The 18,207-nt window shown below is 40.5% G+C and overlaps 1 protein-coding gene across 3 annotated transcripts in view; it reads left to right on the top strand.

The window, feature by feature from the left end:
* Positions 1-1,318: 1,318 nt before the first annotated feature.
* The window catches only part of Dclk1 (doublecortin like kinase 1), a 344,423-nt gene continuing 327,534 nt past the window's right edge, over positions 1,319-18,207 (top strand). The window contains exons 1-2 of one of the 3 annotated variants that reach the window (XM_046454162.2): positions 1,319-1,629; positions 6,409-6,803. In XM_046454162.2, coding sequence (XP_046310118.1) covers positions 6,428-6,803 — 376 coding nt within the window. In that variant the 5' untranslated portion in view covers positions 1,319-1,629; positions 6,409-6,427. The remainder of the gene's footprint in view (positions 1,630-6,408; positions 6,804-18,207) is intronic. The other 2 variants (XM_046454160.2, XM_058582536.1) reach the window with 2 other exon arrangements.

The raw sequence follows: 18,207 nt of genomic DNA, 5'->3' as shown, positions 1-18,207 counted from the left end.
TAAGAAGATATTCTTTGCTTCAGCCTTTCTCTAAACTTACCCCTGAGCCTTTTTTTTTGCATCAGAATTTGAAGGAACAGACTCAGTATTTTGCATGTAGTTAATTTGGTGAGTTCATTGTACTCTCATCCTTGGGTTATTAAATAGTTCAACAATAAATATTGCATCATTGTTGAATATGTAACATGAATCTCATTTGAGTTGCATTTTATAATAAATGATAATTATTTAGTATTTGCATAACATTTTGAATGTATTTTGGATTAGTTCTTATTAATAATAAGTAGTCAAATACATAACTGGGCTCCATGGGCAAGAGAAAAATAAAATTTGGACTTTTTCCATTGAAAAATGCAGGCTAAGGAAGAGAGAAAAATACATATGTTTTTGTATATGTATGTGTATTTGGGATAAACACGTCCCAAGTGACAGAATTGAAGGTCAGAATAATTGACCAAATTTCAAGTTGCATAGTGAGCCAGATTAAAGTTTCTCAGAAATCTGGGACCCAATCTCATCTGGACTTTTGTGCAAAGACAGGATGAGGCTGTGAACAGCCTAGGCTCCAAGAACATTCCACCCTGGGAGGAGAGGCTTGTTTGAGCTCATGGGGCTTTCCACCCTGACAGCCAGTTTTTTGGCAGCCATGAAACACCCAGTAGCAAGTGAAACCTAGCCCTTAAGTTATCAAAGACTTTTTCGTGAAAATATTTGGCTCTAAGTAGAAAAGTCACTATTTTAAGGGTGACTCACATCTGGAGGTCAAGTGGAGATGACGGGTGGGATCCATGCACAGATCTGGCCCTTTCAATGGGGGCACAGGGGTAATACAAGAGGGTAATACAAGCTATAGCTTGGAAGGGTCCTGAAGCGTTATGTGGATGCTTCCTGGGCAAGAAGAAATGAGGGGCGATCCCCTTTGCTTCCATAACCCTGGGAAAAGTGTCAAACGATAAGGTCACAACGAAGGGTGTGGGTGTGGACGTGCAGGGCGGAGAACTGTTTACATGCCTTCCATGAGAAATGGGACCTCACTTCTGGGCCACCTCACCGCTCTGCCCCGCACACCTTTTGGCTCAGACCCATCCCTGTCCACATTCTCTTCTGTCCCCGAGGCTGCCAGCCAATCTGCAAGCCCTTCTCCAGACAACCACTTCTGGGGAGGCTTGGGGTTCAGTTAAGTCAGATACTGAGGTCGCTGCGTCGGACGCAGGGCTCGCAGAGTGGGAGGACCCCGGGCGCAGCCGTGGTGGGTGCGCCCTGCCAAGAAGGGCGGGGGAGACGGGGCGCGCGCGGAGGAGGAGAAGGAGGGAGTAGGGAGGGCGTGTGAGCGAGTGAGACACAAGAAAAGGGAGCGCGCCTGCCGCCGCCGCCCTCCTCCGAAGAGAGGCTGGAGTGAGGCTGTGCGAAGCGCCGCATTTCAATGAGGACCGGCCAAGGCACATCCCTGCACTAGTGGCCGCAGCCGAGACGCCCGTGTTCCCGCAGCTGCTGCCGCCCAGCCCGGCACCGACGCCGCCCCCAGCCCCCCAGCCCCGCAGCCCCAGCCGCACCCAGCAGGGCAAGGACAGCTCCAGGAGGCAGCCCAAAGCGCGGCCACAAAGATCCCCGGCGACTCTCCTCGGACCGGTGCGTGGTTTGCTTTTGCTGGGGAAACGAGCTGCGGGGAGGGTTGCTCCAAGGCCCCGCAGTGCTCATTCTGCCCGCAGCTGCGGGGCGCCGAGGGCAGGGCGGGCGCCCAGTTTGGCGGCAGCCGCCCCGCCCGCGGTTCCTCGAAAGGCGACTGCCCTGCCCTAGCCAGCCTGGCCCCGGCCGGGGGCCTTGTGTGAGGGCGGCCCCTGGGCTGCTGGCACCTGCCTCTTTTGTCTGGTGCCACCGGGCTTTAAACCCAGAGTAGGGTGAGAACCCCCTCCCCCAGGGTCTTCGCTGCGTTGTTAGTGGAGACCGAGAGCAGGGCGAGGATCTCTGAGAGGTGCTTGTCATTGTCAGGACTGGCTGCGGAAGGAGGACCAAGTCTGTGCTTGGAAGGAGTGGCAGGGCCTGGCCTCTTATTGTGTGTGTTCTTTCCTGTGTGCCCGGGAGGGTGGTGTGTACTTGTCCATGGGGGCGATCGGTGCGTGGTGGTGGCTGCAGTGTGCATGTTGCAAGTACATTTGCAGGATCTCAAGTTCCTCTGGGGACAGCGAGGCTGAGGCTACCTCCTGTACAAATTAGTACCTGCAGTGCTAAAAGCATGCGGAGAGGAAATGGCATTTTCCTCCTAGTGGGAGCGCACGCACAGTCCCGCATTGCCCCACAAAAGAGACTGCTTTTGAAAAACCAGGTTTGCTCAGAATAGCCGCTGGATTCAGTAGCAAGCATCTGCTTGTCGGTGAGAGAGCAATGAAAGATTTCATTCAAACTGGCTTCCTCTCTGCCTTACCTGTGAATGTGTGTCCAGATTACGGTGCACATGCGTTCAGCCGCCACACTGCAGGGTGTTCGGCGAATACATGTCATATCTGTTCCTAAATATATCGCCTTTCAATGGGAAAGGAAAGTAGGGCAGCCTTTAAAGTAAGAAATGTCACACCAATGCGGGTCAGAAGGGATTTTAAGCGAGGTCATATGTAGGAAAATCATGAAAGATATGTACACACCCTGTGCTATCCACATCCATGGTGGTGCACTGGCTCAGAACATGTGTGTTCCTTTTATTCCATGTGTGTTCCATCTACCTGAATCCTAATCCCATTGCTAAAAATATGCTTTGGAATTCCCAGGTTCAGCATCTATTTAGATGTGGTAGCCTTTATGCCTGATTCTTAATTGGTGTGTGTGTTTGTAAATTCTGAAACAGGAACCCATGTGCTCATCCAGAGAATGAACACAGATTCCTCAAAATGGTGAGAAATCCCACAAAGAACAATTGAGGATGTTGGTTTCCTAGCAAGGCAATATGTACAGGAAAATCTCTGACAAGAGTCTGTCTGCAACCTTCTCCAATTGGTGTCTGTGGTCTCTGTGGCCAAAGCACTGTGGTTTACCCTCCTGGTGTCATGCACATGGTTCCCTGGCCCTTGGCCACCAGTGGATGTGGACTATGAGTGGAGCTGTTGTGTTTCTAGTAGGCTTTTCATGGAGGAAGTGTGACCAACAGGAAGTGCCTCCAATCTTGTCTAGGAGCTTTTGGTTCACATGTATCACTACACCAAGTGGAAGCTGAGTCAGTGGAGGCTAGGGAAAGAGCACCTGTTTTGATACCTCACATAATTACCAGAACACGAGGGTATAAAGTGTGGTTGTTGACATTCTTTAAGTGGTAGCTATAGTGTTGACAATGATGTCACTTTGAGTGTGGTTTTGTTTGGTGGCAACATCATTGCCTACTTTGGATAGGCTCAGCAAAGGGAAGTAAAAGATGTGGTCTCTGTCCATCCCTGCATGGACACAAGATCCAATTTGAGGAAATATGCAAAAATCAAGTGAAATAAGCTTTTCTTTATTTTATTATTTGTTTATTGTTTCCAGATGGGGTCTGATTATGCTACTCAGTCTGGTCTTGAATTCTTGGGCTGAATGATCCCTCTGCCTCAGCTTCCCAAGAGCTGATACTACAGGTGCATGTCACTGCATCCATCTTAAACTTTTTCTGTTTTAGGTCAATCTTAAAAAACAAACAAAGATTTTTGTTTAGGAAGTTAGGAAGTTTTGCTGCTAAAAAAGCCTGTTTTCTCTAGGGAATTTAAACAATTGACAGTTGTGAATTGAGAAATGCCGCTTGGAACTGGATTTATACGTTTTTCTGATAATACAATTATCATCTTCTGCTACATCCCTGCTTGTCATTCCTGCTTGTTTTCTTTTAGTTTATATTAAAAAGAATTAGGGTTAGAGGAATGACCAGTGCCTTTAAAAAAGGAAATACAACACTTCAAAAGTCAACATGCCTTTATCATTCACAAAGTTTTGAAGAGCTTAGTGAGTTGGTATAAACACTAGTAATATCTTCCACCCGACCAATCAAGACAGACACACCTTTTGTAAGATGGGAGAGCTCATTTAATACACACACACACACACACACACACACACACATTCTCACACATATATGGAGGGAGGGGAAGGTACAGTTACTGATATCATGGGCAAATACACAACCAGTGCCTCCAGGATTGGATATTAATTGGTAGGTGTCTTAAAGTTCCTAACTTCAAAATCAATGATACCTGCTTATTGTGGGTGTAACTGTTTTCATAAAAATGAAAAATTAGTCTATGATTAGTTATTAAGAGGCATAAGGTAGTTTTCATATTTGGAAGGAGAGAATACACTAAACTCATATTCTCTCCATGTTTAAATCATGATGTTTCTTGGTGGGGTCAGTGATATAAACTTGAATGTGTGAAGCATTAGAGACCTGGCAGCTACTGCTTCCTCTCTGTGCAGATGAGGTCTTGGTTGATTAGGTGGCATGCTAAAGGGACTGAGATAGTAAGGTGTGAGGGCTTTAAACACCTCTTTTGTACATGCCAGCTAAGGGCCAGGCTCAGAACCAACTTTGGGGTCAGGGTAAATTTAGGTTCAAATCCCAATCTCTTCAGTTACAATGTTGGGACCCATTCCCACCCCATGCCCTTGAGAACATTAACTACCTTGTTAGATTCCTGTAAGGTTTAGAAAATATTTTTAGCATATTGTACAATTTATGGATGAATACTAGTGTCAGGTATATCTTAGACATTCCATAAATAATATTTTCTTTCACTTCATTCATATTAGGAGTATCACGTAGCCATGTTTTTAAGTGTGAAATTTTTTATCACAATTTTTAAATTAATTTTTAAACTGATATGTAAAATTTTTACCCATTCTGAATGAATCAGATGTCAGAAAGATCAAAAAGACTTAACAATACTTTTGGTAAGTTTTGACTCACCTTCAGAAAGCTGACATTGTCCATGTGGTAAAAATTGGGAGGTACTTGTAAAGGTCTTGCCTCAAATTTTCCATTTCCCTCATATTCTATTTTTCAGAGTGCTTGAAATTGTGTCATTCAAAATTTTGAATTTAAAAATTTTAAATTTTTGAATGCTGAAGTTTTCCCACTTTCTAGATTGTCCTGTTAAAAAACGGATTCTCTGCAAGAGGCAGCACCACTAGACTTTATCAATGAACCTCTTAGTGAGGATGAACTGATACCATAGGCAAATTGCTGATAGAAAGTGAAGCCCCATAGGAAGTGAAGTGGGGACCAGGGAGATGCAGGTGTTCTTTTCAGAAAATCATGAAATGAAGATCAGGAGTCACCAGCTGTCTCCCTTGCCAGAAGGGGAAGATTCTGCTCCTACTAGTTCTTTTTGTAGGCGGTCAGAAACAGAAACCATTCTATTAATTAAAAAAAAAAATACTACACACATGCCAGACACTATCCTAAATGTTTTATGTCCATTAACTTGTTTAGTAGTTAATATTAACAATGAGATAGGTACTATTCTCATTCCCATCTTGTGACTGAGGAAATTGAGGCTTCAATATGTCAGACAAGTAGCTTTCTCAAGGTTACACAGTTAAGTCAAGGTCAAGTATGAATCAACAGCTTGCAGCCTTGATTTCTTCAACCACAAAGATAGAGCCTTAAGTGGAGGGAAGGGCAAAAACTCTCAAATAATTATTATTTTTTTCCTTTTTTGATTTCCTCTTCCTGCCCCCCCCCTTTTTGTTTTAACCCAATTTATCTGAAGCAGTAAATGCAAGTAAATGATTTAAGGTGAATTCACTTCTTAAAATATGGAATACATGGCTATGTTGGAAAGTCTTCCTTAAGTTGGTAGAACCTAGGGACTGATTTAATTTGCTCTCCATCTGGCCATGGGAAACACATACAGTAAATAGAACTCTTTCAGTCCAACTGTTAAATGTTGCCTGCCCTCATTTTTTCCCCTGGCCCAATACTTGTTTTAGCTGTATGATAATAGGAAAGCTTATTTTCTACCTGCTACCAGGTAGCAGTGTGCTACCTGCACACTGGTCTGCAGAGAACCTTAAGCATTGGAGTCGGGCAGACCTAGGAAATTTCCTTGTTCCAGCATTTCTCAACTGTGTTATTTGGAGAAATTTAGGAGAGAATTTTCTGTGCCTCAGTTTCTCTGCCTGTAAATAGGGACCATTCCAAGCCTGCTAGGTAGTAAGTAACTGATATCTCGGAGATGAACGAAACTGTAGTTGAGTAATAAGCTGTTTCCCCTGGAATTTGCCTCTTCCGCTTCTTTCTTGTCCTCCTCCTCTTTCTCTCCCACTCGATGATGGCTCAGATTCAGTACATATTATAACAATATTTCCACCCAGCTGCTCTCAAGAGGAACTCTTCAAACCATGATCTTAAATAACCTCAGGCTGTGTGTCTGTTTTTGTTTCTGGGGCTCACAGGTTCCACTTGCAGTCCATCATGTCCTTCGGCAGAGACATGGAGCTGGAGCACTTCGATGAGAGGGACAAGGCGCAGAGATACAGCAGAGGGTCGCGGGTGAACGGCCTGCCGAGCCCCACGCACAGCGCCCACTGCAGCTTCTACCGCACCCGCACGCTGCAGACCCTCAGCTCCGAGAAGAAGGCCAAGAAAGTTCGTTTCTATCGAAATGGAGATCGATATTTCAAAGGGATTGTGTACGCCATCTCCCCAGACCGCTTCCGATCTTTTGAGGCCCTCCTGGCTGATTTGACCCGAACTCTGTCGGATAACGTGAATTTGCCCCAGGGAGTGAGAACAATCTACACCATTGATGGGCTCAAGAAGATTTCCAGCCTGGACCAACTAGTGGAAGGTGAGCACTAAGAAATAAACCCTCAGGGACCCTATGGGTTCCATGCTCAGGTTTCCTTGTGCTAGCCTTACTGACCTCTGAGAGGTCACATTATAGTTAGAGGGAGCCTTAGGTTAAGATCCTTATTGTCTTGCGTTCCAGTTTGCAGCGTGGTATACAAAGAAAAATAATAACCATAGTGGTATTACAATCAGGTACCCCCGATCATAAGCCAAGGGAAAAGCGTCCAGTTGTACAACATTCTCTGTTTCCTTTGTCACACACGTATAACATTAATTTTAAAAGTTCATTTTCATATCTTCAATTGCATAGTTCATCTTCATTTCTAGATGCAGATTAAAATTTTGCTATCACAATGTCTGAAAGTACTTGAATGAAAGATGACAAATGGATCATCAAATTTCAGAGTTGAAAGGAGCTTAGTTATCAAACCCGTTAATTTTATCATTGGAGATTGGGGACCAAAAAATCCAAAAGATGTGTTTGTGGTTGTAAGCTTGTGGTAACTGCTGGACCAAAAATGATGTTTTCTGACAACTCTTTCCACTGTGATCCTTCATTTTAAGTTGAAAGGCTTATTGTCTTTCTACAGTATTTGAGAATATGAAGGAATTGATCTGCTCAGATTATTTTTAAGTCCAATTCATATTAACAGTAATTATCTGTTTTAGACATTAAATGTGAGAGTAGGACTGTTTGGGTTCATAGATGAGACCTCATAGCTTGTGGGAGAAGAATAGATTGTTCACTCTGGGATATGCATGCTTTAACATCAACTCTGTTTGGATAAGGCATAAAGCCTTTCATTGCCTTAGAACTCATGGTCAAAATAATTTGAGGAGAATAAAACAGGATTAAATGTATGCTGAGGTGTAAGTAAAGATAATAGATTTCCTTTGGAGAGCAGGTTTTTCTGAGATTGAAGACTTAAGCCTTTGATGAAGCAGATAGCACAAAGAAACCTCAGAAAGGAAGGTAGGACTGTTAGAAGAGGTTGATGTTATCTTAGTTTATCTTTACTCCAGCCATATTTTCTCAGGTCCTCTTGTCCAACTGAGTCGAAGAGGGATGCTACACAACCCCTTGCCTTCTTAAGCAGGTAGCAGGAAGCATCCCTGTCAGCTGCCTTGGAGTTGGGGTTGCTGCCCCTGGGTGTATACTGGCAGACCCTCTTGTCCTCCTTTGTAGCTAGAGTTGGTTTGTCAATCAAAGCTGAGGTCCTTTCCCTTTTCCTTGTCTTGATCTCTTGGGAGCAATGCCATTCTGGTCACAGTCTGACTGGACTTGAGTGGGTGTGGAGGAACCTGGGCTTGGTGTGTTTATTTTGTGGGAATTCACATCTCTTCAGTGACTTGTCACCCTGCCAAGATGCCTGTAGGCTTGGCTTTCTTCCTTCTATTCAGAGGCTGGAACTTCCAGTAAATTAAAGGGGAAGAATGAACATGAAGTCTTTCTGAGCTGACTTAGATTTTGTGTGTGTGTGCTCTGTCCTTTGCATGACCTTGGAAAATACAAGGATAAATGAAACATTTGGTGGTATATTCCAAGCGATCTGGACAAAGATCAGATGCAAAGTCAGGTACATGATCAGTCAACCAAGCCATCCCTTTGAGGGCTGATGATATTATAGGGAGAATATGCCAAGATCTCAAAGCACATCCTAAGATAGCTGGAGGATTGATCCCTCATTGTGTTCTAGAATCACTTGTATAGCATTTTAGAGGCCAGGGACACTTCAGTTTCTCACCCAGAATTGGTCTTTACTGCGAAGTGGCCAGAGATATTCCTGTGGCTTCCATCTTCCAATGAAAGAGTATCTGAAGTGGCCGATGACAGTATTTTCTTCACGTTTGGGGACCAACAAAATCATGGCATGCTGGCCACCATCTTTTTTGTCTCTGTTTTTTACCACAATATATTTGCTCTGAAATATTGCTGTCTTGACTGAAGATGATAATGGTTCACTGTTAATGAGCATGTGCAGGGCAATGGTTGGAGTTACATGTATGGGAATACATGTACTTCTCATAATGATCCTAGGAGGTATATGCTCTTGACGTCTATGTAATATGTTATGTAGGTTCAGTACTCTGCTCAAACAGCAAAAAATGGTAGGGTTAGGATTTGAACACAGGAATGCTGATGCCAGAGCTGGGTCTTAAATACTAAAATACTGTGTGCTGTGAAATCAACTCCTAAGAAGGGTGCTGTTGTGTTCACTTCAATACAGTGGATTATTTTTTGGTATAGTGGAATGGAAGACAATTAGTGGAAAGTTAACTGTAAACCCTAAATTGTTCCCATTGACTTTAGTGGTATTTCAGTGAAATATTTTTGTGTGAACTACTTCTCGAAAACAAATGTTTTACTCTTGACTTAATTCCAGAAATGAAGGATGCTTCCTTCTCTCAGAAACATTTTAATCTTTTTCTTTGTCCCCCACCCACAACCAAACCTTTTCCCACAATCAGTATGAAGTAACTGCAGATGGAATTTTCTGATGTTTAAAAATTATTTTAAAAATTACTTTTTTTTTTCTGACTGAGTGAATGGGAACTTCAGTACAGGGTGTGAGCTCACATATTGGCTGTGTTTATTTCTTGAATTTTTAGTTTAAACAGATTTTTTTTCTAATTCATACCACTGACAATTAACATGCAGCTGCACTTAGTGTTTAAATAGCTAGAAATTCATTTAGATTTGCTTCTTTGTCAATTAAATTTTGCTTAGTCTGTTAAAATCCAAACCGTTGCTTCATATTCATCATTAGGGCCATATATCTCACTTTACATACTAATTTTATGTAAACGTCAATGCATGTTATTAGCTTTTCATTTCCCCTTCCAACATGATGATGTTTGAGTTTTAAATTAAATCCTTTTAGTGGGTGCAGTGACAACTGTATTTGGCTTGTAATTGTCTTTTTTTTTCTTAATTTGTTCTTTCTCACTTGATCTCAGGCTCAAAATTCTAAGTTACAATGACATATGTGAGTTTCCTTATTTATAACAGTCTTATGGTCACTTTCACTGTTTTATTATTATACACTGATTATTATGCATAAGTGTGGTTTAAGCACATTGAGAGAGCTGACTCTGAGGCCAAATTATATAATTAGTGAGTGTGCATATGTGTGTGTGTGTGTGCATGAATGGTTTTATGTGTTTACAAGTGCATAAATGTGTGCACATACTTAAGTGTATACCAAAGATGACATTCTTAATTGTTTGCTTTCAAAATGGACTTAATATATTAAAAAAAAGAAAAACATGATGCTTAATGAGGAAAGTTGAACTGCAGGCCTATTTCTGCAAGTGATTCACCTTGAGACTTGGCCTCATTTCCCCAACTTTGTACCATTTATTTTCTACTCTACATATCTACGTGTTGTGGATAAAGGAGGGTATAACACTGAAACCCTTTGAACTCTTAGGAGAAAGATGTAATGTAAATCCTGAGCGTTGCTTGATCGACCGATTTTTCCTTCTTTTAACATCTTATGTGAATGTAGGTGTGAGAGGGCCAGAGCATTTCCTTATAAGGATGAAAACTATACACATATGTCATCTTCTGGATATAAATAAGTTAGTTTATTCATCAGATCTGCAGTATTATAAGTGAGTCAAGTGCCTCTTCTTCCTAGTTTTCACACATTCATTGGCTCCTTCCAAGCCTTCCATAGGCATTGCCTGACACTAGCTGTGGCCCAAAGGTACTGTCCGAATCCCCAGCAGAATTCATTTCCTAGGAATAAATTAACACCTCCCCCCAGAGTTAGGGAATCTCTCTCCTACCGTGGCTTCTGGGTTGCCTGTATTTTGGGGCAATTTTCTTAAGAAAATTCCCTTATTTCTCTACTTTATCTCACTACTGGTTTCCTTCAGACCTTCCCCTACTGTATTAACATTTTTGAAATTAATTTTTGCATTGCTATAAAGCACAAGCTCCCTAAAATTCCCCAGAGGCAACCAATTTGCTAGTTGTTTCTAAAATTTTTTTATTACCCTCTCATGCATACCAGTGCATGTCCACAAGATAATTTGCTGTACTCACAGTTCTGCACCTTGTTCTGTGTGCTTGAGGTTTTAATCTTGGAGACTTTTCATATCAGTACATCTATAACTACTGGGTTCTTTTTACTGATTCCATAATACTCCTTTATGAAATGTGCCATATTTATTTAATCAGTCTTTCATTCATGGGCTTTTAGGATGTGTCCAACCCTTTATTATTACAAATAATTTTGCAATGCATATCGTTGGATATATGTTTTCCAATCATGTAGGTGAATAGCTTTAGGATACATTACTAGAAGTAGTATTGTTGAATAGAGAGATACAAGCATTAAACTTTTAAAACCTATTGCAAAACTCTTCTCAATCAGAGGTAATTCCAGATTGCACTCTGATCAGTATTATATGGCAGTGGCTGTTTCTCTGCCTTCAACAAGATGATGTGCTATCAATAGCTTGGCTATTTGTCAACCTATTAAGAAAAGAAAAAAATTGATTTCATTATAGCTTTTTTAAAAAAATATTTTTTAGTTGTTGGTGGACCTTTATTTTATTTCTTTGTACTTGGTGCTCAGAATCGAACCCAGTGCATCATACATTAGGCAAGCACTCTTCCACTGAGCTCTCATTATAGTTTTAATTTTCATCTCTTTATGTGTTTAAAAGGCATTATCTTTTTAAGTTATAGATGGACACAATACCTTTATTTTATTTATTATTTTTATGCAGTGCTGAGGATCCAACCCAGTGCTTCACATGTGCTAGGCAAGTGCTCTACCTCTGAGCTCCAACCCCAGCCCCTGTATTTCTTTTTATAAGTATTGTTTCCCCATAGCTGTTTATTATTTTCCTACTAGATTGGTATCTTTTTTCTTGACTTGTAGGATTTTTTTAAAAAGATTAAAGCCCTTTATTATGATAATTAAAAATAGTTTTATCAAATTGCCCTTAATGACTCTTGTGTTTTTTGCGATTTAGATTTGCAGAAAGTTTATATAATCCAATGTATCAATATTTTCATTTATGGCCTTTATTTTCATGCCTGTAGGGTCCTCTGTAACCTGAGGTCATGAAGCCATTTTATCTCCTTTTCATGTATTATTTTTATTAAAAATATTTAAAGAAAAATTTTTTTAGTTGTTGATGGACCTTTATTTTATTCTTTTATTCATATGTGGTGCTGAGAATCAAACCCAGTGCCTCACACATGCCAGGCAAGTGCTCTGCCTCTGAGCCACAACCCCTGCCTTAAAAATATTTTAATGGAAATCATATTGGTATCATATATGAGATAGGGATTCAATTTTACTTAATTTTTTTTCCAGGGCATATGCTTCATTTCTTCAGTGTTTCTTTTTGAAATTAATTTGAACTCACAGAAAAATTTTAAAGATTAAGAATTTTCTATATACTTTTCACCCACCTTCCATAATTGAATATTTTGCAAAACCATGGACCCAGAACAAAACCAATGTACAATACAGCAACTAAACTACTGGTTTTATTTGACTTTCATTAGTTCCCCACTGATGTTCTTTTTGTTGTTGTTGTTCCAGAATCACATATCATCACATTTAATTGTAATTTCCCCATCATTTTCTCCAATTTCTATTAGTTCTTCATTTTTTTCCTTGTCTTTAATGATGTTGACTATTTTGAGGAATACCAGTCATTTTGTAGACAGTCCCTCAATTTGGGTTTGTCTGACAGTTAGGTTGGTATTAGGCATTTTTGGCCAGAATTCCACAGCAGTGGTATTGTGCCCTCATTTCAAGTGATATTGTGTGCATCATGATGTCTGCCTCTGTGCTTATTACTAGTTACCCAGGAACAGTTGGTTAAGGGGCTGTTGCCACCTATCTTCTCTCTAAACTTATTGTAGTAGTCAGCTTGTCATCACTGTGACAAATACATGAGAAAAACAACTTAAAGGAAGAAAGGTTTATGCTGGTTCACAGTATCAGGGGTTTTAGTCCATGGTCAGCTGACTGCAAGGCAGAGACATCATGGCAGAAGGTTGTGGTGGAGGAAAGCTGATCACATCACTGCAGTGGTGCCGTAGCGAAAGAGAATGGGATTGGGAACAAGAAATACTCTTCCTGGGCATGCTCCTAGTGATCTACTTCCTCCAAACTTTAGGCCCCACCTCCTGAAGTTTCCACTTCCTCCCACTAATGTCCTCAGTTATTAATCCATCAATAGATTAATCCACTGATGAGGTTACAGACCTCATGATCCAGTTCCTTGCTCAGAGCCTACCTGTGAACATCCCTGCCCTCAGGAGCGATCCTTCAGTCATTGGGTCTTTGTGGGGGATATTTCATATCCAAACCATAACATTACTATTCCCCCTTGGTGGTTAATACATATTTTGGGGAGAAACTTTGAATCTTTGTAAACATCTTATTTCTCCTTAAGTTTTTGCTTATGAATTTTGGCATTTGTTGATGGATCTTGCCTATAGGAATGACTGCTCTAGTGTTCTTTTGGTGATTTTCTATTTACTTCTTTATTTGCTACATTTTTACACATGAATGGTGTCCTCTACTTTCCTGTTTTGGGATCATTTTCTGTGATCTCATTAGCTCCCATTATTTTGGCCCATCTTTTATGACTTATTACTGTCTCCAACCTCTCTTTTGAATTCCAGCCACCTGGATGTATTCAACTGAGTCTAATCCTTAATGCTTTCAAATTCAACATGTATAAAATGTGAACTCATTTCCCCCCATTATGTAGAATTCATATTTCTTTCATATTTCAAATCTTATTCAATGTGTCATCACCTGCTAAGTCCTAATGTTTGTGACTTGCCCCTCCCCGTGACACACACCAAATTCATATGTTGAGACTTAATCAACAAAGTGATAGTTAAGAAGTGGGGCTTTTGGTGACTAGGTCATGAGGATGGAGCTCTCATGATCAGGATTATTTGCTTTATAAAAGGGGCCTCAGAGCACTGCCTTACTGTTCCCTCACGTGAGGACACAGCAAGAAGATTCCATCTTCAAAGAAGGGGGCTTGACTAGCCACCAAATCCACCAGTGCCTTAGGTTGGACTTCCCAGTCTCTGGAACTAAGAGATAAATGTTCATTGTTTATAAGCCATTCTTGTACAGCAGCCTGAATGAACTAAAACACACCTACATTAACACACCTCAATTGACATCTCCTTCTTTTAACTTTCAAATTCAAACTGCCAGAAAATCCTACAGATTCTGTTGGAGACTTTTCTTCAATTTGTTTTCTCCTCCCTATCACCATTATTATAGCTTTCAAGGCCCCGTTATTGTTTAACAATAGCGTAACACTTTCTTTGTCTGAATGAGTGATAAATTTTTCTACAGTTAGCCTTGTAGAAAAATTGGAAAAATGCAAAAAATGTTAAAAAAATGAAATATTAACTCCGTATTTTCATACTAGATGCTTGTCTCTTTTTTGTGCTATTCTAATAGGGGTCTTAAGCTAAAGATACATAGTTTAGTTGTCTTTTCTTTATAACATGTTCATATTCACCCCTCTTTTCCATTCCTCTCAGTTTGTCTCAGATTATCTCCTTTCAGATTCACACAAGTCACATACAATAGTCTTCAAACCAGATTTCCTGTCTATAAGTCTGGCCACAAATAGATTACTTTGTGTTGCACCTTGGCTTAATAACGTCTCTTCTCTTTACTTCTAGAATATGGCCCATAATTTTTAATGTGCGTCCCAGCAATTCCATTGCTGCCCCTTCCTCCCATCTGGGCTTGTGTCGTATAACCCACTGATATACACAGCATTGCTAGCTGCAGCTCAGCTATTTTCTTTTCTTGTGTTCTCCTATCTCTGGGCTTCTCTTCTCTCCTGTCTTAGGGTATGATGAGTACCCTCCTTGGAGGGTGTATAGCATCATGATTAAAAATGCAGTCTCTGGAATTGGACCACCTATATTTGAATCTTGTCTCCACCTTTACTGTCTATATGACCGATGGCAAGCTACCCAGGTCATTGTGCCTCAGTGGGCTCCATGATAAGAGGCATCTCAGTACTTAGCTAATGAGGCTGTGGTGAGGATTACAGATGAAATGTAATGGGTTAGAACATGATCTGTTACATGCAGACATTCAAATAACCGTTTCCACCACTAGCTTCTCCATGCTCATCCTCTCATCTTACAGACATACAAGTCTCTCACAATCTAAACAATTCTTGCCTTGATCTTGCTGACCTCTCAAACCAAAAGATCTTCTACAATTTAAAAAAATCTGCATTTTTCTATCTCTATTTCCTCAGCTTTCAATTCTGTTTCAACCACTCCACTAGGATCATTACACTTGTTGAGAGCCACAGTTTAGTCAGAATGACGCCTGGCATTTTTGCCAGAGGGAATGGTTGAAAGGGATTAGGGTGGATCCTGCTGGGAATAGGATGGCTCCAGGATTAGGGCAGATCCTGCTGGGATTAGGGCGGATCCTGCTGGGATTAGGGCAGATCTTGCTGCCTCAGGCGCATGGAGCCTGGTGGAGGCAGTGTGTTCCCGGGAAGTGTGTGTGCAGTGCCGGTGAGAGTTCGGGAATAAAGAGTTGCTGTTTGAACCTACAAGGCTTTGTGGCTGCTCGGTTATTTGTGCCAGCCAGACTGCGGTATACGCTGTAATATATCTATTTTACATCCCAGCCTCTGGAATGGTGGAGCCATTGGAGTCCCCCCAGCCCAGCATGATAGTTGCAAGTTGATATGGTTTGGATAGGAGGTATCCTCCCAAAGCTCTGGTTAATCAGGAATAGAAATAAAATGATTAGATTATGAGATCTGTAGCTGGATAGGTCCATCCTGGTTTGAATGGACTGACTGGATGGTAACCATAGGCAGGAATAGAGGAGGTGGGTCCCTGGGTGCATGCCCTGGAAGGGTTCATCTTCCCTGTAGCAAACCCCCCACACCCCCACTCCCGCACTTACATGCCACTTTCTCACCGTGAGCTGAGCAGTTTTCTTCCTCTGGGTCCTTCTACCATGATGTGTTGCCTCGTGTTGGGTTCATAGCAGTGGAGTTGGCTGTCTTTAAATGTTGTTCTTACCCTGGATTTCAGCTTTTTCCAATGGGGTATGGGCATTTTCCCTGAGCATTTTCTTCCATTCCCCTGGTTATAGCTGCCACATCCATCTCTTTTCCAAACTCCAGAATTGTATTATTTACTGTTTGCTTGAAATCTTCAAATGGCTGTAAGAACTCAAATTTAGTATAAATCTGATGGTGAGGATTACAGGTGAAATTACAGTCAAATTAATTTGCATCCTGACCACTTAATCCAAACCTATTCACCTTCTTAATTCACCCACTGTGGTGTATGGAAAGTAGACCAAAAGAGAAGGTTCAGTGTCATCATTGATGCACATTCTCTTGGGGCTCCACATCTAACCCATTTGCCAATTCTATTGATTGTACCTGCTATTATAGTGTATTAGTTATCATATGGCCAGTTTGGGTTTGTTTGTTTCAAGATATGATCTCCCTATGTTGAATCCTGAACACAAGTGATCCTCCTGCCTCAGTCTTCTGCATAGCTGGGACTGCAGATGCAATGCCACCAGCCTGGAATACTGCTGGTTCCATCCACTGCTCTCCATCCCTAGAGTATATATGCAAAGTTCAGTTCTTCAGCTCCTCTCCTTGTCTATTATAAAGATGGTATCTTGACTTCTATCCCCTATAGTCCACCTTTGGCCTTTCCTTTACACTGTAGCCCATGTGTCCTATAAACACCCCAGGCTGATCATACATAGAAACTATAGTGACTACTGCAGGCTTATCTAACTTGCTTGTTTAAGGAAATGATTTTATTTTATTTTCTGAGGAAAAAATATGACTATGTCTTTACTATATTGTGAAATAGAGCATATAATAATAATAATAATTATTATTATTTATGTGAATTGCTCTCCTCTCTCTTTTCTACCAATGGAAATCATATCCTTGTTTCCAAGGTGGGTGTGAATTCCATCTCCTCTTTGACAGTATGGTGGGAAGTGGAAAGTGACTTCCTTCTCTGAATTAGGATTGCCCATACCACTTATTTAGCACTTAGCACTTGCTGCCTTGTGATGGAATCCTTTCATATACATGTATTGCTTTCTGAGTTCTTGAGGACAGGCTTGTGGTTTAGGTTTCTTTCACTACCCAGAGTGGCTAATTCTTGTATTTACTACTGACAATTTAGAAGATTGTTAATGCTGTGGATACTTGTTTCAATTCTGTTATTTTCTGTTCTGTCATTTTCTTAGGAGAAATTCTTAGCAATGAGATTATGGGTTGGAGATACCAATATTTTCATGGCCCCAAATACATTTTGTCATGTTGTTTCCAAAAGGATTCTTATTAATTTAATGTTTCTGCTTATTTATTATATCTACTTTGTTTTTGTTTTTGTCCTTTGCCATATATTTTAGAACCTTGTATTTTTGTAAATTATAATAAGCTTTGCAATTATATTAAGCCATTGATGTATTATAGGTCCCCAGTCTTTTTTTCCCTTTTTAATTTTAGTCTCTCTACTTTTCAAATGTATTTGTTTTAAATTTCAAAACAAAATGTATGTCATATTTTTTTTTCCTTCATGGTGTTTTTCTGGTGAATTTTCTGATCTGATTTTGAGAAGTTGACATTTTCCCACAGGTCTGACATAGTATTCACATTTATTTTCTGTAAGTTTATTTTTATATACCATTATATTATGAAAAACTTCTGTGGAAGAATAACCCATAAGTGCCTTTGGGGAATCTTTTTCCTTGCCTTTTATAGCACCATGAAAATCATCTCCTTAAACTGTTGCCTTCCAGGTAGATAGGAAATGTTGCTGTGCATATCTGACTTGGCTCATAAAATGTCGTGTCCAGAAGGCAGGCAATGATATTTTATTCTGTAAATAATTCTTCATGTAATTAAACTCAGTTTACTTTCAAAAGTTTCAATATCTGAGTTCTAAATTTTGCCATAACTCACAAAGTGAAATTTAATTGCCAGAGTTTTCAATAAGAAAATTTATATTCTAGGAAAATGAAATATATTGCGGATATCTCTCATTTAAGATACTTTTTAACATGCCACATTTTAGACTTAAAAGTATTTTAGAGGCACCACCTTTAGTAATATGAAGGATGGGAGGGAATTAGATCATTTTCAGCTGATGCCAAGTAATGTCAGAACTAGAATTTGTGAGTCACAGCTCCTAATCATTGAAACTCCAGCATTAAGGGGAAATGGGACAAACTTCTAGAATCCCCCAATATGGAGTCTTGTGAAGGATCTTCTTCATAGCTACTGTTCCCTGGATCAACCAGGGAACTAGTACCTCATTACCAAAAATTTTCAATGGTGCCTAGAGAACTTATTTAAAGTGGAAATATTAT

Source organism: Marmota monax, unplaced genomic scaffold (genome assembly GCF_021218885.2).
Source record: "Marmota monax isolate L192 unplaced genomic scaffold, Marmota_monax_Labrador192_F-V1.1 WCK01_AAM20220418_F8-fsc00011, whole genome shotgun sequence".
Lineage (NCBI taxonomy): Eukaryota > Metazoa > Chordata > Mammalia > Rodentia > Sciuridae > Marmota > Marmota monax.
The sequence above is the reverse complement of the archived record's forward strand: the minus strand, read 5'-3'. Positions and strand labels throughout refer to the sequence as shown.